At 44.6% G+C, this 27,487-nt stretch overlaps 1 protein-coding gene across 2 annotated transcripts in view; it reads left to right on the plus strand.

The window, feature by feature from the left end:
• The first annotated feature begins 207 nt into the window (after window positions 1-207).
• The window catches only part of CDCA5 (cell division cycle associated 5), a 96,975-nt gene continuing 69,695 nt past the window's right edge, over window positions 208-27,487 (plus strand). The window contains exon 1 of one of the 2 annotated variants that reach the window (XM_086938508.1): window positions 208-343. In XM_086938508.1, the coding sequence (XP_086794634.1) occupies window positions 208-343 (136 nt within the window). The remainder of the gene's footprint in view (window positions 344-27,487) is intronic. The other variant, XM_086938509.1, reaches the window with a different exon arrangement.

Genomic DNA, 27,487 nt, shown 5'->3' on the forward strand with positions numbered 1-27,487 from the left:
GGTAAAATCTTTATCGAAAGGGTACATTTTTGAACGACCATGAGTAGGTTCGCTTTGTCTGCCCAAGATTAACAACACTGGATAATGCTCTGTCTAGTCCCACGATAGATTCAGAAAACATCGTCTACTACTTCCCTAGTTTAATGGTAAACGCCCCCCTGTCAGACTCTGCATTACGCCTTCTGAGTGCGTCATTTCCGGCTCCACATGGGCGGGCAATTTGAACTTTCCTCCCGGCATCCTTTTTGTGCGCGAGAGAGATCTGCAGATCTGAACAGTGAAAAGACAACAAACCCGAAAATGCATGGTTGCAGGAGCCGCAGCGGAGGCGGCAGCCCGCAAGGTGAGTAGAGCGGTACTAAAATTGTTGAATTCGATAGGAGTGACCTTACGATGGGTTTGCCAACGAAGTATTATTGCTATCATCGGATCTCTTAAATAGTGGCTTAGCTGGGCTAGTGCAACGTCATGACATTCCTGCATTTGACTGATTTCAGGAAGATACATCTATACCAGTTGGAGGCTGGAGCATAGGACTGCAAGAAGGTGCTGTAGTAAGCCTGGTATTGTGACGCGCGTAATGCACTTAGCTGAGAGTTAACTGGAACACGATCTGTGCCTTGGCTGTCAGATTCGATCCGACAATGGTGGTTTTGGATACATGGCATGTTCCCCGGAGTCACTGCATAACTTTATAGTCGCAGTTCTCTCCTGTCGATCTGTGTCACTGGTGAATTGGTTCATAGGGTCCGCATTGTGATACTGGCCTCTTCCGTTAACCTTTATACATCCCCGACTTTGCGTTCAAGGTAACGGGATGCGTGATGACGCCGTGCGCTAGTGTTGATTAGTAGACTTTATGCCTCTTTTTTAACTTGGATTCAAACACACTAACATCTCATTCTAAACAGTTCTCGTTGCTGTACTGTTGACCAGTCCTAGCCCACCAGCCTTTGGGAGGCTGTGGGCTAGGCTGGAAGTTTTACTGGCCTTCCTTCTTTTGTGACAGTTCACTGTCACTGTGAATGGCAGGTTAGTTGTTGACTCGCCGTCGAATTCTATTTTCCTAATCTGTTAGAGGTGGGAGAGCCTGCTCAGCACTATCATTGCTGCCAAGGTTTCAAATTGCTACGTGTGACATTTTTATTATTTCAGTGTAATTATGAGTGACATTTCAAGGAATATGAGTGACACCTTCTCGTGAGCAAAATCCAGCAATGAAGACGAGAGAAACAAATAAAATATCAGAAATGACACCCATTTGAGCAATAGGAAACTCTAAGAGGATCTTAAAAGTGCTGCACAGCACCAGAATTGGAAGGGTACTAACCTAGTGCCCTTGTAACCTGATAGTACAGTCATGTCAGGCGCAGGTTGGACCCTGGTGAGAAGACCCAGTTGTACAACACTGATGGCACCACGGCTGGTGTGAGAGGCCTGCCAGTGCCTGCCCTGGCTTTTAATGATGAGCACCACCTCTACTCAGCTCTTTCGGACTCCAGCAAGTGTTAAAGTTAGACACGTGTTGAAGTTCTAGTGTTGCCTGTCTGGGCTGGGGCGCAGGTAGGAAATTGAACATGATCTTGGGATCTATGCGCTGCCTTGGTCAGACACACCTGTTCATGCTACCGGATGGCTGGCAGAAAAACAATTAACAACCCGAGACCTGATCTTATAGTGAGTTTACTGTTCCTGGTCAATACCAACCTACGGGGCTGTAGCCATAATCATCTGGCCAGCTATTTACTAAACCCGGCCCACCTGGTATGGTAATGTTATTAAAAGAAAAGAAAATGTGCTGGATTCACTATGTCTCCAACCTTGCTCTCCCTCCCCTTCAGGGTATCAAGAGTGAGTAGAGAAAAGGTAGAGGAGGAAGAAAAAATGTGAGAAAAGGGAGTGATGGAGCCTCACGGAAGTAACACCATGGAGGCTTTGCAGGAAGGTACTCGCCTGCCGCCTAGGTTCTCATCATCAGCATCCACCACTCCAACCAAAAAGTGTGGTGCGAAAAGAAATGGAATATAGGTGACAGTAAATGGTGCTAGGGGGACAGCACTTGCCAGCACACCAAGAGTTGGTGCCCTGTAAGTATTGACTCAACAGATGCGGAGAAGAGTGTCGCAGATGATGCACCCTAATCCTGTGTGTAATTAAAACAGAGCTAGATCACGCTGGCCTTCTCAACTTTATTCTGGGCTGCGTGTCTGCTCTTTTTTAAAAAGCCGACATGTTTTGTTGCCTCTGTCACTACTTACCAGCAACTTCTTCAGGGCTTGGGTCTATCACTCCACCTTGCACCAATTCACTCATGTGCCGTTTTGTAGGCTTCGGAGGGCATACCTATACCTCCTAGCTGCTTATGCTGCTGTCACTTGATTGTGAATAGTTTCATCCAACTGCTCCCGTCAGTCGGGGGTCTTGCTGGTGACCGGCGTTATCACGGCGTTAGGCGGCAGGCGAGTACCTTCCTGCAAAGCCTCCATGGTGTTACTCCCGTGAGGCTCCATCACTCCCTTTTCTCACATTTTTTCTTCCTCCTATACCTTTTCTCTACTCACTCTTGATACCCGGAAGGGGAGGGAGAGCAAGGTTGGAGACATAGTGAATCCAGCCATTTTCTTTTCTTTTAATAACATTACCATAACAGGTGGGCCGGGTTTAGTAAATAGCTGTCCAGATGATAATGGCTACAGCCCCAACCCGATAGAATTGTAGGTTGGTATTGACCAGGAACAGTAAACTCACCATAAGATCAGGTCTTGTGTTGTTGTCAGTATAGTGAGTGGGGGACGACCTGTTTCTTATTTCCCCTAAGCTCCTTGTTGTAAGCAGAAAAACAATTAAAACAGATCCTGCCAGTGCTTCAGCCAGCCTATGCCGACTGGACCCCCTGGCTCTTCTCTGGCAGTCACTTAAACACAGAGCTAAGGATCAGTCTGGACTCCACGCTGCTCTGTCCCACGTGGGACCCGGGCCGAGTGTACAACAGCGAGCAGGATGCGAGAGGCCCCTGAACACAGATCTCTTCTCAGCTGCTTAATACAGTGAATCAGTAGTCAGCTGACTTACAACTGTCACAGACAGCACCGGGCACTGACAGCCTAATCAGGAGAGTCTCTTAGTGGGCCAGGTGACAGAGCCAGCCAGGCCGTTGAGACAGGAAGTACAAGTAAAAGGACTAGGAAGAAATACCAACTAGTTATTTATCCAACATTTACCGTAACTGGATGCAAATTAACAGCGTGATTACATGCGGGTGCCTTTCTGTTTATTTATGTGAGAGTTGTCATGAGAATATGCAACTCAGCGCGCATGCTATGAAAATAGCAAATCTTATTAAAAGCCGAGATTACCTCGCTCCACGCGGACATCACACGCCTCCAGTCAAGTGCCCGCTTCCTGAATCCTCCGACATGTCTTAGTTCCAGGATTATCAGCCAGGACGTGAAGTCTCATTCCCCCCGCGGCCACAGCCAATACTTGCAAGGCAACCACTGCTGAGGGCAGCCGGCCCAGCCCGGGTGTCAATATTAAGCACAGGACTGCCTCGGCCAGGTGAAGTCAGGCTCCTGGCTGTAGTGAGTGACGCGGGCGGGAATTTCAGTGCAGCCAGCAGGGCGGCTATTAAGACACATTGTAGCAGTCTGCGGCAGCGGTGTACAAAGTGTGTTCATTAACTATTTACTGGCCGAGCCTTTGCTGACGGCAGGGGCTGGGCCGGCAATTCTGCGGGAGCAGCAGAGCTGGCATACAGGAGTCACAGGTGCCGGCATGCGCGCTAGCAGCCTGGCGCAGCCAGTTTTAGCATGGGTACAGCAGAGTGAGACAGTGGCACATTAAAATGCGTGACCATGCATTTCAGTGCGGTGATGCGGAACACCACACTGAAATGCGTTAGTGTCACACCCGATGCGTGATGCTTGGCAGGACTGCACTATTTACCTCGTTGACTGGAACTTCCAACGAGTCTGGCGCCCTGAATTCCTTATCCCCATGGCATGAGTCCTAAACAAGCATTTGCAATACAATAGGTCTCGCATAACAAAGTTTCAGCTATTGACGTTGCATTATTATTTGTAGCGCCAATAGCTCAAACCTTTAGTAAGGCGAGACCTGTTGTATTATTGCAAATTCTTGTTTTTACTTTTGTTAAAAAGTGAACTTTTCTTTGTACAAAATTCGCCCTTGGCATGTTTTCAGGTCCTGTGCAGCTTTGCGTTATCTCTTCTGCAATGCTGTGAGCCTCTTATCATTGAGTTAGATGCTCTCAGCAGCACGCATTACCTACAAACCGCAACAAGCAATTCTCGTTCCTCATCTACGCATGCGCACTCTTTGTTAACCTTGGTTCTGTGCACAGTTGTGCACGTTTTATTTGGAAAATAGCATATACTATGGCAACCCATAAATCTCAACACCTCCTGAAAGTAACATTTGAGAATTTGTATGCAAGATTTACCTCTGTGGCGCTTAATATTATAAGCAAGTAAAACAAACAAAAGAACAACCTAACTAAAACGTAGAAAAGTATAGTCTTGGAGTATACTCTTAATTTTTGAATGAAGTCTCATGTATAATTTAACCCGTGAGTAGTATTGTTGGTTTGAATGACCATGAAAAAAGAGTGCTTCAAGGTGACCATTTCCTTCGCGGTTAGCCTGCAGCTCAGGTGGTGGCCATTGAACATGCCAATCTGCAGTCTGTGGCTGCCAGTGGCAGGGCACTGTGATGGAAAAGGAGGGATTTAGAAAGATGAGGAGCAGCTGTGGCGGAACAGGCAGGGAGCCTGGGATAAGAGGATAAGCAGTGCTGTGTTCTGTTCAGGAGGCCAGTCTGAGTTGAGGGGATGCTGTGGCATATGAATGGTGAAGTCTGACTGGACAGGCACTGCAGAGCCTACAGTGGTTGTGTCAAGAGCGACTTCGGAATGCAATGAGCAGGGATTATACCCAACACAAACAAGAAAAAATTATAAAGGCAAAAGCATAGACGAGCCCTGCACAACAAAAGAAAACGTGCAGCTGCCATTGGTAAACAGCAAGCTTTAAATTAAAAAAAAATCAAAAACTTTGTTAGGCAAGCCACGAGCAACAAAAGAAAAGACGTGCGGCCGCCATTATTAAAGAGCAAGTGCAGTGAGCTGCCACTTAGGAACTAGGTAACTGGTGCTTAAACGGGCTGCCGGAGAGCGTGTCCTGGCAGGAGAAAACCATTGAAGAAAATAGTACTGCGAGGCTGTAATTAAAATGTACAGAGTAACAACACATGTAACAGGGCGTGTCCTCATTGGAGGCTACAAGAAGAGAAAAGGCGGTACTAAGCAGAGACTACTAAGCCTATTGATTAATGACAAGGCACCATTTACAAAGGACAATGACAGGAGCCAATTTAAAAAATGGGCAGAAAGTGGGTGGAGCGCCATGCCCATCTCCTGAATACAGTATGTCTCGAAGAGACGGCGCAAGTGCTGCCTAGGCCAGACCTAAAAAAGTGAGGGGACTAACTAAGTTAGGCAGTATGCGAGTGACATGGCGTGTGACATTGCATGTGGTATCACAAGAAGTGACATCAGATCTTAACATCTCACACATATGTTTAGCAGGTATATTGTGAGTACATTTGAGTGCATTAAAATATTTAACAAATGAGATGTTGCATCAAGTGACGCAACCCCAATCCAAAATCTCTGCATTGTCATACATTTTTGTTTAGCGCTGCCACAAAGATATTGGCAACAAGGAAAAACATGGCCATAAATCTGTTCTGCTTCATTGATTGCAAAGTCTGCATTTTAAGATATGTTATGGGGTTAAGGGACCTGCTGCATAGATGTTTGTGTGCTCAGGGAACAAAAATAATAGGATAACTCTGGAAGTTAGTGCACTTGCTGGAGATATGTGTTTTGTCTTGTTCCAGTTATAAATCCAAGTAGCATAGAGGGTTAATATGTTTCCTGCAAAGCACATCATGTGACACACAGATGGCATATTTTTATTTTATGTAAATTATTAAGTGGGATGCTACTTTTAACACAGAGTTTTCTTCAAATTCAGGGCAGACCCGGTAAGCCACAGGCATCTAGGTAGATAAAGTCACAAATAAAGCAAATGATGCCTAGGACACTAGTAGCAGAATCTTTAGTAATAGGTGAGATAGCTCAATTGTCTCCCCCTACGACAAATATATTATCTTGAACAAAATCCATTTTTGTATTTGTTTTAGTGAAGTTTCCCAAATCAGTATTTAGTGTTCTCTCTGTAGGGGTGGGAAACTTCACTAAAACAAATACAAAAATTGATTTTGTTCAAGATAATATATTTGTCGTAGGGGGAGACAATTGAGCTATCTCACCTATTACTATAGATTCTGCTACTAGTGTCCTAGGCATCATTTGCTTTATTTGTGACTTTTAACACAGAGATCCTTTTGTTGCTTGCAGTTCATAAATTGTAATCCTTCTAATATACCACAGTAAGCTATGAAGGACATTTGACTCCTACACCTTGCATCCCTCTCTGTCTTACATAAAACATCCTGTACATTGATTTACACACACACAATGTATTGTCAGTGTGTATGTGTGATGTAAAGAGCTCAGACACCTTAGATTGGGATGAGTAGCTCTATTAAAAAAAATTAACAAGATGGTGTTTTTTTAAATTGGTATTTGTGTAAATACTTGGATAGCCAAACATATCTTTCTTATGTAATGCATCTTGTACATTGATTGGCGCACATGTGATTTATTATCAGTGTGTTGTGTAAAGTAAAGTGCTCCAGCAGGCTAGATTGGGATGAGTAGCGCTATAAAAAATAGTATTTAAATTATTTGTTTGAGTACTGGGACAGCTCAAAACATCTGACCTACTTTCAGTGCATGCATATGTCTTCCATACAGGGACTAAACAAAGTCAAAGCGTGCTTCTTAGGTACCTGTGAAATAATAGCTAGCCGTGAGCCTTTGTATCCCCTCCATTGCATGTGCAGCAGTGTATGAATTTCCTGATAGCTTCCAAATAGGATACTCATTCAAAAAAAGGTCTGATTGCCCCTTACATTTGGTCTTTATTTTGGGCTCAGCTGGAATTTAAAATGAGAAAGCTCCCTCTCCTGCACGTTGCTGCTCTGAATAAAAGCAGCCAACTTCTAGGAGCTGCTGAATATGTCCCGGTGTATGAAAATTACACTTTGGGAACTTAAAGATTTTCCCTGCATGCCATATGGTTTAGCGACCCATTTCCAAAGGGTGATATTGAAGGTTTTAAAGGGAATACCTAGAGTTTGAGTATTTCAAGACAATATTTTGGTGTCCGAGAAAGACCTGTCTGAGCACAATCTCATATTGTTTATGATCTGGGGGAAAGATGTGTTGTGATCTGGTTCTTATGTTATGGGAGTCAGAGTTTAGAACCTTCCAATGTCACAACCTATGGAACGTTAGGTAGGTATTCAATTCAAAAATACTTTATTCGGTAGTTCATTTGATAAGAACACCATAAAAGTTCATAAAATACAATTTACAAAGTTGATCATGTTTTAAGATCACAATTTTAAAATGCTAAAAACAATTTTTTTTTTTCTAAAAAAAAAATAGAATTCATTTAAAAAAGCAGGTCAAATAAAAAGGAAGCAGCAAGATATATCATACAATTTATATTCATCTTAGAACCTAGAAATTTGTGCGCCTTCATTGTATCTCTCCTAATCAGATCAATTCATAGGTTGCGACGATGTTGAATACAAAATTTAAGAAAACGTACAATTGCTTTAGCATATTTTTCATTTTCTAAATATTGTAGTGCCAAGAATGCAGGACGGCATTGGCGAAGCCCCCAAAGTTTTAGGATGGGGAGTAACCAACGTCTACGGGGTTCTACAAAGAATTTGCAGAATAGGATAGTATGTATGGTTGATTGTGTAGATACCAAATCACATGGACAGCATGTCCGTGTGGACGCCCAGTCGTTTTGGGTTGGAAAGGAAACTAGCAAATGAAACATGTCAAACCTTAAGCGAGTTAGCAGCATTTTTTCGTATTGGGTTAGATTATAAGACAAATAGGGTTCCGATTCAAAGACAGTCTGCACTAGTATGGCTCTCTGAACAGATTGTTTGTGGATCTCAGTTACTAGGCGTATCTGCCTCAGATGTGCAAGGCATTCTTTTTTTAGATCCGCCTTAGAAATTTCATTTATCCTAGAAGGATAATCAAAATATTTCTTGTAGCCCAAGTCCTCAAGAATTGCTTTGACGTAAGTTAGCCATTTGATTTTTTTACACTGATCGAGACTCAAAGTGTCTTCAATGATGGATCTCGTTAAATGGCATTGATCTGTAACCCATATTCTACGCCACAGCATTACTGGCTGTAGTTTTATGATGTCTGTTATATAGTCTAGTCCCAATTCTGTGTGACATGCGTATGTGGAGGTATTCCTTGGGACCGCAAGTAAATATCGTAAAAAGGAATTCTCAATTTTTTGAATGGCTTCCACATTTACATATCCCCATATTCCTGCCCCATATATTGCCGTGGATATGCATTTTGCATTATATATTTTTCTCATTGCTTGTATTGGACGTTGGCCCAGCTTTTGTGAAAATGCTTTTAATGAGACAGTTTCCCTCAAGAAGGCAAGTTTCCTGGCATTAACCGCTGGGATCCACTTGAACTTCTCGTCTATTACTATCCCCAGGTATGGGTAGGTTGCCGTTCTATCTAGTGATTCACCTTTTACAAACAACCTTCGGTGCTTCCCGGACCCCTTCCCGGCTTGCATAGTGTAAGTTTTCTTAACATTTAGTTTTAAGTTCAAGGTGGCCATGAACGCACAATATCTGTTTACTGCACATTGGAGTTCATTTGGGGTTCTTGCTAAAATGACGGCATCGTTGGCATATAATAATGCAGGTATTTGCCGACGAGCTATTGTAGGTAAATCTTTACTGCCTTGAAGCATCGCGGCTTCCAGTCCGTTAGTGTAGACAGTAAATAGAAAGGGGGCCAGCACGCAGCCCTGTCTGACCCCCTTTTCCACCCTAAAGCTTCCTGTAAGTTCCCCCTTAGTCCCAAATCTTACCCTACCTGTAGTTCCTGTGTACATTTCACACAGGAAATCAACAATCGCTGGGTCAACGCCCATTTTCAGCACTATATTCCATAATGCTGAATGAGCGACACAGTCAAACGCCGCTGATAGGTCGACGTAGACCATGTAAAGTGTGGACCCCTTAGCCTCCATGTATTTACCCGCTAGGAGGGAAAGGTTAAGTGCTTGGTCGACTGTTCCTAGGCCTTCACGGAAGCCGTATTGTATATCGGATATTACTCCTTGGTCAGTTGCCCACTCCTGGAGTCGATTGAGAAGGATCCGCCCTGCCATCTTCCCAAGCGAGTCCAGGAGGGAGATAGGCCTATAACAGGACGAAGTATTTCGGTCCCCTTTCTTATAGATCGGGACCAATATTGATGACTTCCAAGAATCTAATAGCCCTACCTTTAGTGTTGCATTTAAAACATTGGTCAGTATGGGGGACCAGAGATCTGGTAGATGTTTAAAAACATCAGCTGGGACCCCATCTGGACCAGGGGCTTTGCCAGTTTTTGAGTTTTTTAATGCCAGTTGAACCTCCTTGTGGGAGAATTGTAGGTTTATTGGGTATGTAACCTGCGTTAGAGGGACTGGGTGGTCAATGTCTATTGAGGTGTCTTTACTAAAAACTTTTGAAAAGTAAGCCACCCATTCATCTTCGCTTATAGCGACGTCGATGGAGGGTGTTTCATTTTTATTTGTTAAAAACGGTGACCTTACTATGTGCCAGAACATTGCACTATCCTTCAACTCTGTGCTTTTGCTGAGGCGATTCCATAGATCGACTTTTAACTCTTGTTTTCTTAACCTGATCGCGACAGCGTACTCTTTCCTTAGTCTGCCAATCTCAGCTCTGTCCCTCTTATCCTTATTCAAGGCCTCTTTTAGTTTTGTGTGTGCCTTTGTACATGCCGAATTAAACCAGCTGTTATTTTGATTTATTTCTGACTTTTGCTTACAAGTCCTAGTTAACTCTTTATGTATATTTTTCAAAACGGCGTTAAAACTGTTAAGGACCACCTTTGGTTGTAGATTCAGATCAAGACAGTTCCTAATTTCGGCACTCCAATTTTTGACTATTTTATTAGTTGTGGCTTCCTTATCAATTTTCCCCCATTTAAGTGTATAACCGTTCATGGAACCAATTGCAAGTTCTTGTTGGGCTAGAACGGTCATTATGTTAATGGGTTTGTGTGGTCTATTTTCCGCAAAGGATGCAACTATTGGAAAATGGTCACTCAGTGGGTTTTTTACTACTTCAAACAAATCGATAGCTGTCCCATTCAAGGGAGAAATTAGTATGTAATCTATCAGACTTGTTAATCCTCTTCCGTTGAACGTTGGCGAAAAGGGAGCAGGAGGATTTTTTTTTTTCATTTAGAAAACCTAGCTGTAGTTCAGCCATGACCTCGTTCATTTTCTCACCTTCAACGGAATGTGAGAAATGGATTATGCCGATGTCCTCCTCATCGGTAATGCCACATTTGGTATTTTTACTGTTCATACATAAGTGAAGATTGAAGTCTCCCCCCCCAAATTATTATACATGAATGTTTTGCATATTTTGTGGTTTGTTCTTGCAAAGCTGTTGCAATCTCAGTGAGGGTATTTAGCAAATTAGTTTGCGGCAAATTATTGTAGAGATTTACTAATATGTACACTTCTTGTTTTCTCCTTTTTAGAATTATAAGTTGGAAGTTGTCTTTTATTATGAAGGGTGCAATGTCCTCCATAGGTAATCAAAGGAAGATTCTGGGTTTGGCAGTTGCTGATGAGGGAAGCTATATTTAGGTTGGTGGTTCCTGTACTCCTGAGATTAAAGAATACATCCAATGGACCTCTTCCTGGAGTCTGGCTGGTTGATTGGGGGTACCATCTTAATGGGATTACTGCATTTTATAACCGCACACCATCTAAGCAACGTGATTCGTTCTGTCACAGTTCAAGCACGTTTCATGCTGTGGTGCCTTCAATTGATCTTGATGTGACAAGGCCCCTCCAGTTCTTACAGAGAGTTTGGCAAAAGCTGATTCCCACAGATAGGTGGTGTAGGATCTTCTAAGTTTAGATTCGCCAGGCTGTCTGCGTATCAGGCAAAGTAGAACTGATGAACAACACCCCTGTTTGTTCTGCATTCTGACGTCTTTGTTAGGGCTGGTTTCTGTGCTTGCAAGTTCCTTTAGTCTGGCGTTGAAACAGTTGATTAACACTTTTAATGGTCTGACTTAATAGCGCTGTTGTCGCCAGACAATTATGTGAGTCACCAGGAAAGGGGCTTTGGCTTCGTCCATATTTTGGGAGACAGGAGTATATGTTTTGATTGAGCAGAAGGGTGCTTCCACAAAAAAAGTGCTTGCTCTCCTCACAGCTCTGGTAATTTTTATTTATTTATTCAGCTACTTGACCGTAAACTTTGCGGGGCACACACATGCTCATTTTAATGCTATTAAAGTGTTGTAGATAACTAGATGATTTATGGCATTTTTCTCTGGCAGCAGCACAGGTGGGAGGAGGGCAATCACAAATGTACATGGATTTTTTGGTGTGGCCTGGCAGTGCATGCATAAGAAGACCTATTGGCATTGCCACTACTTGTTTGAATTGCTTAAAGTCTTCAACCGGTGAGTATTAAAATGAGCATCTAAATCCGTAATGGTTCTATTATAGTTGTTTTCACCTCCAGTATCAGGGAGATAAAAAAAAAGCTTGAACATTTCTTCTTGGGCTTAGTGTAGGAGTAAGGATAGTTTACTTTAATTTTTTTGTTATGACTAAAGTATTTGTTGAGCTATTCATAAGCATCACTGAAGTGCAACCAAGGTGATTGTGTCACTCGCTCAATGGTAGCTAAGGTTTGACTCTGGCCCCCACATGGTGAGTAGGAGTTCTGGGGAGGCCCTTCACCCATCTGCCTGAGGTGCTGCTGGGTGTTGGTGTTGTCAGGCTGTTATCCTCCTTGATCAAATAGATCATGGCAGGCCTTAGGTGAGCACTTAGACCTAAGTGAGCACTCTTGATTGGGAGATATCAGCACCTGTGTCTTGTAGATAACCTTGATGAGCCCAGATAATCACTGGGATCTAGCACCTTCTTGCGTCTTTTATAAAAAAAAATGGTAGTACTGTATAAACCTTTAGTAATAAGAGGAGATGCAACATTTCATGTCCTTTTTTTTTTTTCCTCTCCCCTTTCTTTGTCCATATTCTGCGTCCTATGCATGGTCTTTTGTACACATGTTTGTTTCTCTTGAAAATTCCCTTCTATGTCCAATCCTATTAACTACAGTTTCATAAAGCAAGAGAGCCTGTTATTGGCAATACCCTTCTGTACTGTGCCATTGATTAACATGAGCAGTCATCGAGTAGAGGGTGAAGGAGTGAGGACCATGCCTGGCTGCGTCCACCGCTTTGGCAGCAGAAGCTCACATAACCTGCCTGATGCAAGGCGATGCACGTGTTCCCTCCAGTTGGACCTTCCTCATTACCAGTGTAGTGTGACAGCTAGCCCTGGGAGGTGTAACGCAGGCATTGTATTTCAGCTTGATCCACACAGAACCTTAGTTGGCGGCTAACTAGGCACTGAGATAATGTGCTGTGTTTGCTTCTATTTGCCCTTTATGTAGCGCCTGGCTGTCAGGGTGATGGGAATGCGCGATTGCACTGCGTCAGTGCCGGGTGGCTTGCTACAAGGACCAGCATGACGATCAATATTGGCAAGGAGTGATGTAGTGAATGGATATGACAGCTGTCAAACTTGCATGTTGATTGTGACATTTCCATGTTTTAGATGTAGATGTGTAATATGTGTGTATTTTGTGTGATACTTTGACATTTTACCATGTCAGCAGTCATAGTGACCTTGATTACTCCCAGCCAATTTTATCGGCGTATAGTATTCCCACCGGCATCGCTAGATGTTGTGCACATCATTTAATTTTGTACTAGTGTGGCCTGGGCTGTGTACATAATTGTGAGGATGTGGATTATTATATGGAGTGGTGCAACCTCTGTGCAATAATGTCATAATTCTGTATAAGGTCCAGTAAGGTTGTTTTTTAAACCTTACCCCAGTCCTGAGTAGCTGTGGCACAGAGCAGTCAGATTTTATGAAAGGAACAAGGGTAAAGGAATTGGAAGTCACGAAACGGTAAACAAAAAGAAAACACTACACAAGAAAAAACCAACACCAACACCAATTCATAGAAATAGAATATATTTTTGTCTTTACATTGACACCTCAACAACTGAAATCTACCGGAGGTATCCAGAGATATGATTCTTAAAAGAAACAATTAGTCCCTGCTTTTTCATTCAGTGCAAAAAATCATGGTCATCAACAGCAATATCTGTTGGCGTTAGCTATGACAAGCAACTTGAAAACAGCTATCTAGCACTGTAGGACAGGCCAAAACCGATGTGGGACTAGTAGCAGGGACCAAACTGGCTCAGTGGGACAGCTCCTGCCCCTTTTAGAAGTCTCCAGTCCAGTTAAGAATCTTTAGAAATGGCCACTATTTAACCCCTTAAGTGCTGCCTCGGTGCATTGGCCGACGGCAGCACTACCTCCCCAGTGCTGCGCACGACCATTGAACGTCCATTCAGCACTAGTTCTAATGGACAGCGCAGCACTGGGGAGGAATGTTTAATAGCAGCTATGAGGTTAAGTCAGTGGAAGTGGTATTGATGCAAGGGATACAGATGCCAATGATGCTTTGAATGAATGCTGATCTGGCGCAGGGAGTTCTTCCTGTGGTCCTCAAGCTTGGGGTGGCAACTTTGGTCTCAGAGTTTGATCTACCATAGTGTCTGGGTAAGCTCAGCATAGGACTGTTTGCCACCTGTCTACTGGTCTCGGGTAGCTGCAATCCCAGCGGTTTCCTTTAGTTGGCAATAACTTTCTTGCAGGGTGCCCAGAAGGCACTCTGACAGCCTTCCAGGTCTAGCAAATTTGGGGGCTTCTCATGAAGGTCAGGATTGGGTCTCTCATGCTGTACCTCGGCATCCAGCAGTAGCTAGAGTTCCGGGCACCTGGCTCTCAAGGGTGCAGCCTTCCCAAAATTTGTAGCCTTGAGTCAGCCAACTGAATCTCAGAGTCCCTTCTTCTGCCTGGCACCCATGGGCAACTTTCCCACGAGTGAGGCACTGGTGCAACCTCCCTTTGCTGGATGCAGGGAACAGCAGGACAGTTCCTCTTTAGTCTTCTTTCCAAGTCATTGGTGAGATGAGATTTGGGTGGCAGGGGTGCCACTTTTATGCCGGCTATGAACTTGGAGGGTAGATGCAACTGAGTAGCCAGGTCGCCTGATGACTTCCTGTGAAGTGTGGCATCTAGCCATCCGAGAAAACACTTTTCTGCCCTCATGGCCAAACCCTTCTCTTGGTGTGTGGAACTCCCTAGTCCAGCCATGGGTGTGGCTATGTGCTGGCTACATTCCCCTTGGGGAATCGGGTGTGATAACTAGTTTCCTCTCTTCTGTGATGCCAGTTTGCCTGCCTAAACAAAAGAGCAGCCCTTTCCTAGTGTGACTAGCATTTTCCCCTCAAAGGCGGCTTCACCTTTGAAGGTCACTGCCTGATCTTACACCCACTATGGGCATCATGCCAAGAGGAGGTCATGACTCCTTCCTTCGGTAAATCCTTTGTTCCTCTTCCTCAGTCGTCTCACCTCTGCAGAGGAGTGCAGCAAGCTGTCTTGAGGACAGCAGCATTTTGGATCAGAAACGGCTAATGGAAATCTCAGATAAACAAGCATTTGCAATGCAATAGGTCTCGCATTAGGAAATTTTGAGCTATTGGTATTGTAAATGACAATTTTTTTATTTCTGTGTTGGTTTTGAAAATAGCTAAATTAATAACTTTGGCATTTACAATGCCAATAGTTATAACATTCGCAAATGTTACACCTATAGCATTTGTAATGCAATATGTGTTGTATTTACGTGACTTAGATGTATTGCTATTACAAATAACAATGGCTTTTAATTTTTTTAAATAATTAATACTTAAATAAAAGTTATTGTAATTTAAAATAGCAATAGCTTAAACTTTTGTAAATAACTTTTGTGAAGATTGTGTTAAGTGTATTTTATTGGGACGAAAATCCCAGAACAGAAGTAAAATATTAACATCTTTTTGTGACATTTGTAATAACGTTTGAGACATTGAGAGAACATATTTGAACCAGTTGTTGTTGAATGGTTGCACAGATTGATGCTGTGGTGTCGCTGAGTGAGTGGGATGGAGTGAGGGCGATATGGATGGAGTGAGGGCGATATGGATGGAGTGAGGGCGATATGGATGGAGTGAGGGCGATATGGATGGAGTGAGGGCGATATGGATGGAGTGAGGGCGATATGGATGGAGTGAGGGCGATATGGATGGAGTGAGGGCGATATGGATGGAGTGAGGGCGATATGGATGGAGTGAGGGCGATATGGATGGAGTGAGGGCGATATGGATGGAGTGAGGGCGATATGGATGGAGTGAGGGCGATATGGATGGAGTGAGGGCGATATGGATGGAGTGAGTGAGGGCGATATGGATGGAGTGAGTGAGGGCGATATGGATGGAGTGAGTGAGGGCGATATGGATGGAGTGAGTGAGGGCGATATGGATGGAGTGAGTGAGGGCGATATGGATGGAGTGAGTGAGGGCGATATGGATGGAGTGAGTGAGGGCGATATGGATGGAGTGAGTGAGGGCGATATGGATGGAGTGAGTGAGGGCGTGCTGGATGGAGTGAGTGAGGGCGTGCTGGATGGAGTGAGTGAGGGCGTGCTGGATGGAGTGAGTGAGGGCGTGCTGGATGGAGTGAGTGAGGGCGTGCTGGATGGAGTGAGTGAGGGCGTGCTGGATGGAGTGAGTGAGGGCGTGCTGGATGGAGTGAGGGCGGGCGTGCTGGATGGAGTGAGGGCGGGCGTGCTGGATGGAGTGAGGGCGGGCGTGCTGGATGGAGTGAGGGCGGGCGTGCTGGATGGAGTGAGGGCGGGCGTGCTGGATGGAGTGAGGGCGGGCGTGCTGGATGGAGTGAGGGCGGGCGTGCTGGATGGAGTGAGGGCGGGCGTGCTGGATGGAGTGAGGGCGGGCGTGCTGGATGGAGTGAGTGATGGATGGAGTGAGGGCGGGCGTGCTGGATGGAGTGAGTGATGGATGGAGTGAGGGCGGGCGTGCTGGATGGAGTGAGTGATGGATGGATGGAGTGAGGGCGGGCGTGCTGGATGGAGTGAGTGATGGATGGATGGAGTGAGGGCGGGCGTGCTGGATGGAGTGAGTGATGGATGGATGGAGTGAGGGCGGGCGTGCTGGATGGAGTGAGTGATGGATGGATGGAGTGAGGGCGGGCGTGCTGGATGGAGTGAGTGATGGATGGAGTGAGGGCGGGCGTGCTGGATGGAGTGATGGATGGAGTGAGTGAGGGCGTGATGGATTGAGGGCGTGATGGATGGATAGAAAGTGCCTATAAATTAACCCATCAGAAACATAAACACCTAATAAACAAAAATGCCTGATTATTGAAAAGGAATAGACCAAGATATTAGATTTGTGCAAATACAATAAACAGAAGCAAGACCGTGAAGGGGCAGGAGCGAGTGAGACTGAAACTGAGGAAGAGTGGAGAGGCCAAGACAGGGCAGACATGGCTTTGGCGGCGATGGGACTGTGTTATTACAGGGAACGTCTCAGCACCATCTTCTGCACGATCGAGGTACTTGCAAAGTACTCGATAAACACTGCTAAGCTCCAAGTAATAGACCTGCTGAGATAGGTTTACTGTCTTAAGTGTGAGCCAAGAAATGGTGTGAGCCAAGAAATGATGTGTCCTAGTGCGCAAATCTGAATCCCCTCCCCCCCCCCCCACCCCCCCTTTTCAAACGCTGCAGAGCAGAACTAGAAGATCCCATATCCTCAGCATGCAGACTCTGATAGTTCACTCTAAGATAGTTACATACCAGATCACCGCGCAGCAGTTCACCTCTCTGACACCAACAACAAATGCAGGCGCCCTCGCCAAGGACAGACTGTATGAATACAAGTGGAATGGAAAGAGGTCAGTAAATTCAGTCACAAGAAAATACCCGCAGATGACGGGCTATGAAGAAAACATGAAAGGGCACGAGAAGACAGGCTCTGCAAAAATGTGACAGCTGATGGCGGATAGGTTAGTAGTTAGCGGTTCCAAGAGCCACTGCCAAGAGGGAACGAAAAAGCTTGTTTCAAATATTCAATTATTATCGTGTCATCCCTGTGACCGAGTATGCATGAGTGCGTCATAAAAAATGAAAAAGCGGAGTCTCTGGTAAAGCTAACATTGGGCCGGGCCGTGCGTACCTTTCTTTCTTCCTTGCAGACAGCAATTTGACGCTTTAGAACATGTGCCTCCTGCACCAACCCTCAGTTGTTGTGTGCAGTTTCCAGGCTGAACTGCACCATTTCATATGGGTTGGCGAACGCTCGCTGAATTTCACCTGGGCATCGTGTGAGTCTCATTCCTGGTGTTTCCTTTAAGAACCATGTACTGGGACACTAAGTAAGATGACTGCCATACATACACATTATATAGTTATTAGTGAACAAGCACTAATAAAGCCTATGAGATCTATTGGCTTTGGCAGTGATTTCAGCCATGGTGACAGCTGCGTGGCTGCTGTTCAGCAGGATAGCAAATAATTATTTTAAAAGTGCTATGACGCAGCCGGCACTAATGCGCGTAATAGATGGGTGATAAGTCAATAGACCGAGAGAAAAGGAAAGGAGAGAGGATGTGGATGGGGATAGGACATGCGAGAGACAATGGGTAACCATACTGAAACCAGGCCGGTGCCCACCCGGCATTTTCCCCGAGTGCACTTTAACTAATTATTTACGGGACCCGTTTTTAGGTCCTTTGCGAGTGCCCACCTCGCATATATAATTATATTTTAATTCGAGGGTGCCTACCGCTCTTGCCCCCGAAAGAAATCACTGCCGCAGCCCTGCTCCGTGAAAACCGGAAGTCATGCATTTTTGGCCGAGACGGGGTCAAGGCCTGCAATCCGGCAGGAAGTCCCGCCCGCCGCCGCCGAGGAAGAAGTGAAGCCGGCCGACTGATGGCCTCTCCGCAGCCCGGGGCTCCCATGAGTTGAAGAGAGTCCCGGGGCTGCCAACAGCAAAACAGCCAGAGTGTTGCGGGGCTCCCAGGTGCTGGAGGGAGCCCCGGAAGTGAAGTCCTGCCCCCTGGTGCCGCGACGAGACGAGACTGCCGCAGAGAGGAGCCCGATCCCCAGCAACAGCCCGGTGAGTGCCCGACCAGTGCTGCAGAGGAGACATGGAACACGCCGAAAGAGCCCGGTGAGTGGGAGGGGAGGGGGATGTACGCGCGTGTGTGTTCGAAAGTGTCTGTGTGTGCTCGTGGGTCTGCGTGTGTGTATGCAGTATGTGTGTGGCTGTGTATGTGCGCATGCGTGAGTGTGGAGTGTGTTTGCGCATGGGAATGAGGCACGAGAGGGGGCACGGCGCCGTGCGCGCCCACGAGGTGAAATCTGCGCTCTGCGCTCGTGCACCCTCTCGTGTCCACATTCCCAAATACGGGTAACATTAGTTGTCTTGCTGACAGCATTCAATGCTTTCGCATTGAATGCTAGGTCAGCTCGACCTAAAAAGTAGCAACTTTCCAAAGCTGCCATTTTATTTTTTTAATTTTTTTATTGCAGGCAATAGTTTAACCAGATCTGGAAAACACAAGTACATCTCGCTGCTCTTCATGCTTAAGCTGAAAATGCAGTTTATCGTTTTGAATAAAGTTTCCTAGCTATTATAGCAGGAAGCTTCAATTCTTTTAAGGACTCGGAGGCGAGGATTATGCTCTTCTTTCTTGATTTCTTTGAATAGCGGCCACCATAACAGTGTCAACAACAAGAGGAAACTTAATTTGCCATAACCCAAGGGAACAATTAATTTCCAAATAAACATGTTCATATCTAAACATGTGCTGCCAGCCTCTGTAAAAGGTGTTAAAAGGTGTTATCCCTCTTCTATCGCCCTCTTTCTTCCTGCGATCCAGCCGACTTTGGAAGATTCTTACTCTTGCTAAATTACAGGTCCTGTAATTTAGAGAGCACTTGTTTATGCTGGAAAGTATTGCACCCAGCTATAACAGTGTAAGCCAACAGCAAAGAAATCATGAAAGCTTGCAACATAGTTAATCATCCTGTAACAATGACACCAAATTGAAAATAACAGTCTTACTTACATCAATAAGCTGATCCAATCACCTGGGTGGGTCATGATTCACCAGAGGACGGGCTAATGCTCGTCTCAAAGTCCTTAATACAATTGAAACTTTCCTTTACGATAGCTAGGATTTTTTTCATTCTATGGCAGGATTATGCTAGTTTAAAGCTTCTACACCACCATAGCAGCATTGGAGGAGGTTGAATTCAAGGACCAATCTGCTGCATTCAGAATATCCTCCAAGCAGGTTCCCAAAGCAAAGGCTTTTGAGGCCATTGTGCCTTGAGCAGAGAGTAGTCCGCAATTCTTGGTATCCACTCCAGCTTCCTGCATTATCCACCCCACCCATCTTGCGATGGTTGGTGATGAGACTGCTCATAAAGGTCTCCTCAAAGCAATCAACAGGTATTTCTCAATGTTAGGATGTGGCTTTGCTGTCATAGGGCTAGATGTAGGTAATAGCAAATTACCGAATGGTAAATACCGAATTTTACCGATTCGGTATTTACTAATCGGTAATTGCTATGTAGGAAAAAAAATCGGTAAACATACTGAATCAGTAAGATTCGGTAATTACAGATTCGGTAATTACCAAATCAGTATTTGCCATTGATTCCTATGGGCCTTGAAGCCCATAGGATTCAATAGCAAATACCGATTCGGTAATTACCGAATCTGTAAAAATACTGAATTTCGAAGGGGGACAGGGTGTCACTTTGACACCCTGTTGCACCCCTGTTTCTGGCTTGTGTGCATTGTGACACACATACATGCCCTTAGGGCATGTGTAGCACAGGTGTACATGCACAGATGTGCATGTAAACAAATTCGTAATTTACCACCCAATAGTATTGGGTGGTAAATAACGAATTTCTAAGGGCCTGTGGCACTGTACACTGTGCCACCTACATATTGAATTACAGAATCCGTATATTTACCGATTCGGTATTTTACCGAATCGGTAAAAATACCGATTCTGTAATTTTCTAGCCCCCTACATTACAAAACCCAAATACTGGTCGGTAACGGCCGAAATCGGCCGTTACCGACCGGTATTTGGGCTCCTACATCTGGCCCTTAGTGTCATAGGCCTTGATGCATCTTACAAAGCACAACTTGGGTGACTAAGGAAAAGCGGGATAAGAAATCACACGGAAATTACATTTAGTCTGTCAAGCAACATGAAAGTGACCCCTTCTGGAGTCAATGATCTTTCGGTAATGTCCATGGCTCTAACATCAGGCACCCTCCTGCAGGAGATCAGGCACAACAGAATGGCCAGTTTGGCTGTAAACTGTTTCCGGTAGATGTACCTATTACTTTGACATGAAGACGAGATCCAAAACCTTATTAACGTCACAAAAGACCAATTACCTGGGCTCCGGAGGAAGGGATAATCTAATGCAGCATAGGCGCTTTTTGACCAGCGGGTGTTCTCCGATTGGTAGTACCGCCATCATGGCATGGCCTGCGGAGATCAGCAATCAAAACATATTGACTGATCTGTAAGCTGTCTCACCGAACCACCAACCTCCCCCCGCAGCTAAAGAGGCCAGGAAATGTAGAATGTGGATAACTGGATCCAAACTTCATTGTAAACACCAGCCCATCCATCGAGAGCAGGTTGATCGGTACCTCTTGACAGAACTGTCCGCACAAGCTCGAGAGAGGAGGTCCGTGGCATCTCTCGATAGGCCATGGACTTGCCGTAGAGACCTGTAATCCTCCACGCCATAAACTGAAGGCTGTTGTTCGTCACTAGGTGAACGGGATTCCTGGAGAGATCACTCGGTAGATGAGGATTGTGGTGTGGACGGATTGGAGAAGCCCAGGAAAGTTCCATCAGAACTGGAAACCAGACTTGCGACTTCCACACCTGGATGATCACTACCAGATCCGTCTTCTGCCTGCGCACATGATGCTCCAGGCAGTACTCCCAAAAGTTCTTTGCCAGAACTGAGAGGGCTCTGGACCATGTACCTCCCAGATGGTTAATATACCGAACTGTCGCCATGTTGTCCATGTTCAAAAGAACACAAGATTGCACCAGGTATCTGGTTCAACATTTGACTACAAAGGAACCCTCCATCAGCTCCAAGAAATTGATATGTATGGACCGTTCCGTGATGGACCATCCTCTGCCAGTAGTTAACTCCCCACAACGAGCTCCCCAACCTGAACCTCTAGTGAGGGACTCAATCATGAGATACAACTGCTAGCTGAAAATGGCACAACCATTCCACGCCTCATTTGAGGAAGCCACCACTCTAGCTCCTCCTAGGCCTCATCTGACATGTGAATGTTCTGGGAGTTTGTGAGCTTGCAGCGCAGGTGAGATGCTTTCAGCAGTCGGAGGGCCCAAAAATGTAGGTGCCCCAGAAAAATGTCCTGAATAGAGAAAGACAACAAGTCTACCACTCTGGCTATCTGATGAAGGGAGGTCCATTGTTTTGGCAGCATCCTCCTCAACTCATGCACACTCTTAGCTATCTTCCGGAATAAAGGCTCAGCGTAGTCTCTAGCAAATCGATCACGAACCACAAAAAAGTGATTGAGCATGACGTGGAGACAGGGCGGGCTTTCAGCCCTTCCTCCTTACCCCTAGGAGTGTGTTCATCAGGTCTGGTTTTGGTTTGAAGGTCAGTTTCTCACTGTCAAAATTAGCTTTGCCTAGTGAACATGTATGTATGTATGTATGTATGTCCGTGTACTTTCGAGTCTCTTACCTTTTGTCTTCGTCAATATCTCATTATGCCTGTTTGTTAGGCCCATCTTGGTTTTCATTTGGTCTGCCCATGCTGTTCAAGAACTTATACGTTTTTTCACATTGGTTCGTGATAGGCAAGTAAATATCACCAGACCGTATTCTAATGTGAACCATATTTAGGTGTGAGGGAAAACTTAACAGGTTGAAATGCTAAAGAAAGAGTAATTAGCAAGGAAGCCTGAACTTTTATGCTATCTAGAAGGGGACTTTATGAAAAAGAGAGAGGAACCCACACTTCAATAAGTTTCACACCATTTAAATTTGGGATGAAAAAAGATAAACAAAGCTTAATATGTTTATCTGGGCGATTAGTTGCGCCGTTTTATTTATCAATTTTATCAAAAAGTAGAAGTCACTTCAGTCAAGAGAAATCTCAATATCTTGAACGTACTCACCATGAGCGTACAACAAGAAATTTAAATCAAAAAGTGCATCGTAACACAGCAATTTAACGCAACATACAAAACAGATTGTAGAGACATACAACTAATAAACAATATAATATACAAAAAGCATGTGCTATTGTTTCACAAAAAAGGGGGAATTATAACCATATTTTTTCATGACATTATTGAAAAATTATTAAATTTGACCAACAAGGAGCCTATTAATGGGTCTCCAAAAGAACAAAACGACCTCTCGGTAGAAATGTTAGCAGGCTTGTAGTTCCTAGCAATCTAAACTGTTTATCAGAACTGAGGACTTGGTCCTGTCCGCCTACGTGTTTCGAGTTTGTGAGGTTTCTTCTCAAACTCTCTTCGGGGCCAAATGAATTCTTTTCCCCGTTTGTTAAACCTATTAATAAAGACACAAAAAATGTATTTGGGACACTCGTTACCAATTGCTCCCCTCAACCTGCTCTCGCCTTCTCTTATATACAACTTTAAAATGACACATACCTCTGGGGAATTGAGGTGATTCTGTTCATCCAACCCACTTGTAAAGATTTGTAGGGTCTGTGCGTTTTTCTAAAAAAACCGGGGGGATTTTTATGAGTTGCCGATCATATACATTGGTTTTGTAATTTACATGGACGGTAAAAAATGCCAAATTTCTCATACCTGGATGTATGGTGCAAGGAGAATCAATATTTTGCTGCAATTTTCAGATTATAGGTTGTTCATTTTCCACATAGTTAACTGCAAGTAAAGCAGGCATATTACTCGCTTGTTTCAGTGTGGATTACAATGAGCTCCCAGATGTTGTATTATGTTGGCAGGTAATCACTTACTATGTTTTGTTCTGCTCATCAAAATTCAAAGTTGCCTTAGTTCTAAGAAGAGACCGGGTATGTGCCGGTAGCCCTTCTGGAGCGCCCTCCGGTGGCGTGGTTCTGTTTGGAAAAAGCACGGGCGGCGGTTAGAAATCACTCGGGAGCAATATCGTCCGTTACAGGGGCACGGAGCGCGCGCTAAGTGTTTTTAAACGAGCCGCGCCCTGAAACTATCTGGGTCGGTTTTACGAACAAGGATTTGAAAGCCGTAATGCTATTTCAAGTTATTCTATGTTGTCCGGACATCGCGCTGCCGAGAACCGCCGGTTAGCTTAATGCTAAATGGTTGTCGTACCTTGCAGCGTTCTTCACTTCCTCATTCCTTCACACAAAGTGAATGCGGTTTCGGTTCCCTCAGTGTCTCGAAGAGGTGAACTCCTCCTTAATGAGCCAATCGGAAGTGGGATGTTTTACATTCTCATACTGATGCATTATGGGGCCTGGAGTCCATTCAATTGTGAAGCCAAATTACAATCTAGAAACTTCACTCATTGAATTCAGACCGGTATTAATAGTGTTAAACCGGAGTATCAAATAGGCCTCTTTTCGTAGTAGCGCTTTCTCCACATCAGGCGATCTGTGCTGTGGGTCTATACCGGCCAGGACTGTCCATGTGAAGTCTGTTTCATTATGGTTTGCAGACACAAAATGTTCAACCATTGGGGCATTTTGCACTTTTTTCTTTAGCCGAGAGCGATGTTGGGTTATTCTGACATTAACTTGCTGGCATGTTTTGCCTATGTACAATCTGTCGCAGGCGCACAGAATCCCATAAATCACATTTTTACTTTTGCAGTTTGTGTGTAAACTGTGTCTCCATTTTATGCCGTTATGACAAAATTCATCTCCCTCTACAACATTATTGCAGGCCACACACGTACCACATTTATGGTGGCCTGTGATGGGTTTGAGGTTCCATTTGGAAATTAGATCACTTTTGGGTTTTGGTAAAAAGCTATCCGCTCTAATGATTTGTTGACCGATGCTTGGGTTTTTCTTCATCGCGAAAATCGGTTTTTGCAAGGGGAAATCTAATCCCTCCAACAAATGCCAATTTTGCAGGATGATCTGTCTAAATTTATTCGTGTGAGCTCCATAGGTAGTGACACACACGAGTTTGTCCAACTCTTTTTTAGTTTTTATTTTAAGCAATTCCTCTCGGGGGGTGTAGCGTGCTCTTAAAATAAAAACTAAAAAAGAGTTGGACAAACTCGTGTGTGTCACTACCTATGGAGCTCACACGAATAAATTTAGACAGATCATCCTGTATCCAGTAGTGGTGCACCTTCGAGCAGCTCCACGCCAGGTGCATAAAGTCAGCATCTAGTGCTCTACATCTAGCACAATTCGCATTCTTTCCGAGGCTATGAACAAAGTAGCTAAAATTTTGGGAGAGGTGGTGGAATGTTACCCGGCGGTATGCCTCCTTTGTTTGACCAAAGGCATCCAACCTATTTGCCGCAAACTGATGCCGATTGCCCTGCTATTGGCCAAAAGAAGGGTGTTGATGCACTGGGGAGGGAAAGGAAGCCCTAAACACAAACGCTGTATACTTGACCTGGTGCCCTGTCAGACCAATTGGAATATTATGCTGAGGAGCCCCCTCATGCCTCAGCATCAAAAGATATCTGGGAACCTCTCTCTACATACCTACGGAACCAGCAGAAAGACTAGACCATATGAGATGGGTTGTCCCTCCCTTGATGTGAATCGCTCACCATCTGTAATGTAAACCTGTATGATGTGATAGATTAATTATTTGTGATGAGATGCTGATATTGAAATACATTTTAAAATGGAGACACAGTTTACACACAAACTGCAAAAGTAAAAATGTGATTTATGGGATTCTGTGCGCCTGCGACAGATTGTACATAGACAAAACATGCCAGCAAGTTAATGTCAGAATAACCCAACATCGCTCTCGGCTAAAGAAAAAAGTGCAAAATGCCCCAATGGTTGAAAATTTTGTGTCTGCAAACCATAATGAAACAGACTTCACATGGACAGTCCTGGCCGGTATAGACCCACAGCACAGATCGCCTGATGTGGAGAAAGCGCTACTACGAAAAGAGGCCTATTTGATACTCCGGTTTAACACTATTAATACCGGTCTGAATTCAATGAGTGAAGTTTCTAGATTGTAATTTGGCTTCACAATTGAATGGACTCCAGGCCCCATAATGCATCAGTATGAGAATGTAAAACATCCCACTTCCGATTGGCTCATTAAGGAGGAGTTCACCTCTTCGAGACACTGAGGGAACCGAAACCGCATTCACTTTGTGTGAAGGAATGAGGAAGTGAAGAACGCTGCAAAGCTGCAAGGTACGACAACCATTTAGCATTAAGCTAACCGGCGGTTCTCGGCAGCGCGATGTCTGGACAACATAGAATAACTTGAAATAGCATTACGGCTTTCAAATCCTTGTTCGTAAAACCGACCCAGATAGTTTCAGGGCACGGCTCGTTTAAAAACACTTAGCGCGCGCTCCGTGCCCCTGTAACTGACGATATTGCTCCCGAGTGATTTCTAACCGCCGCCCGTGCTTTTTCCAAACAGAACCACGGCACCGGAGGGCGCTCCAGAAGGGCTACCGGCACATACCCGGTCTCTTCTTAGAACTAAGGCAACTTTGAATTTTGATGAGCAGAACAAAACATAGTAAGTGATTACCTGCCAACATAATACAACATCTGGGAGCTCATTGTAATCCACACTGAAACAAGCGAGTAATATGCCTGCTTTACTTGCAGTTAACTATGTGGAAAATGAACAACCTATAATCTGAAAATTGCAGCAAAATATTGATTCTCCTTGCACCATACATCCAGGTATGAGAAATTTGGCATTTTTTACCGTCCATGTAAATTACAAAACCAATGTATATGATCGGCAACTCATAAAAATCCCCCCAGTTTTTTTAGAAAAACTCACAGACCCTACAAATCTTTACAAGTGGGTTGGATGAACAGAATCACCTCAATTCCCCAGAGGTATGTGTCATTTTAAAGTTGTATATAAGAGAAGGCGAGAGCAGGTTGAGGGGAGCAATTGGTAACAAGTGTCCAAAAAAATGTTTTTGTGTCTTTATTAATAGGTTTAACAAACTGGGAAAAGAATTCATTTGGCCCTGAAGAGAGTTTGAGAAGAAACCTCACAAACTCGAAACGCGTAGGCGGACAGGATCAAGTCCTCAGTTCTGATAAACAGTTTAGATTGCTAGGAACTACAAGCCTGCTAACATTTCTACTGAGAGGTCGTTTTGTTCTTTTGGAGACCCATTAATAGGCTCCTTGTTGGTCAAATTTAATAATTTTTCAATAATGTCATGAAAAAATATGGTTATAATTCCCCCTTTTTTGTGAAACAATAGCACATGCTTTTTGTATATTATATTGTTTATTAGTTGTATGTCTCTACAATCTGTTTTGTATGTTGCGTTAAATTGTTGTTACGATGCACTTTTTGATTTAAGTTTCTTGTTGTACGCTCATGGTGAGTACGTTCAAGATATTGAGATTTCTCTTGACTGAAGTGACTTCTACTTTTTGATAAAATTGATAAATAAAACGGCGCAACTAATCGCCCAGATAAACATATTAAGCTTTGTTTATCTTTTTTCATCCCAAATTTAAATGGTGTGAAACTTATTGAAGTGTGGGTTCCTCTCTCTTTTTCATAAAGTATTTGGGCCCTTACCCCACTTCTGTCCGCATGGGCCAAACTCCCTTTGTTGTAAAAAGATCTAGAAGGGGACTAGCGTGTGCTTTCCCGTCAGTTGAAGCAGGGATTGTTGGGATGTTCTTTAACCCCTTCGCTGCGGCGGCTATTCCGCCGCAGCGCTAAAGGGGCGGGGCGGCCGCGCGGCCGCCGCATGCTGGTGACAGAACCGCTCCGTCACCAGCTACAGTTGAGCTGTGCTGGTGACGGAGCGGTTCCGTCATGACCCGCCCCGCTCTTTAGAACGCCCGCGCAGGCGCGAAATCAGCGCCGCGCAGGCGCGGCGGCCGGGCCATGACGGAACCGCTCCGTCATCAGCACAGCTCAACTGTAGCTGATGACGGAGCGATTCCGTCATCAGCATGGAAGGGGTTAAACAAAGAGTTTGACACGATTCGCTGTAAACGCTATGCCAGGGTT

Source organism: Lissotriton vulgaris, chromosome 9 (genome assembly GCF_964263255.1).
Source record: "Lissotriton vulgaris chromosome 9, aLisVul1.2, whole genome shotgun sequence".
In the NCBI taxonomy this organism is placed as follows: domain Eukaryota; kingdom Metazoa; phylum Chordata; class Amphibia; order Caudata; family Salamandridae; genus Lissotriton; species Lissotriton vulgaris.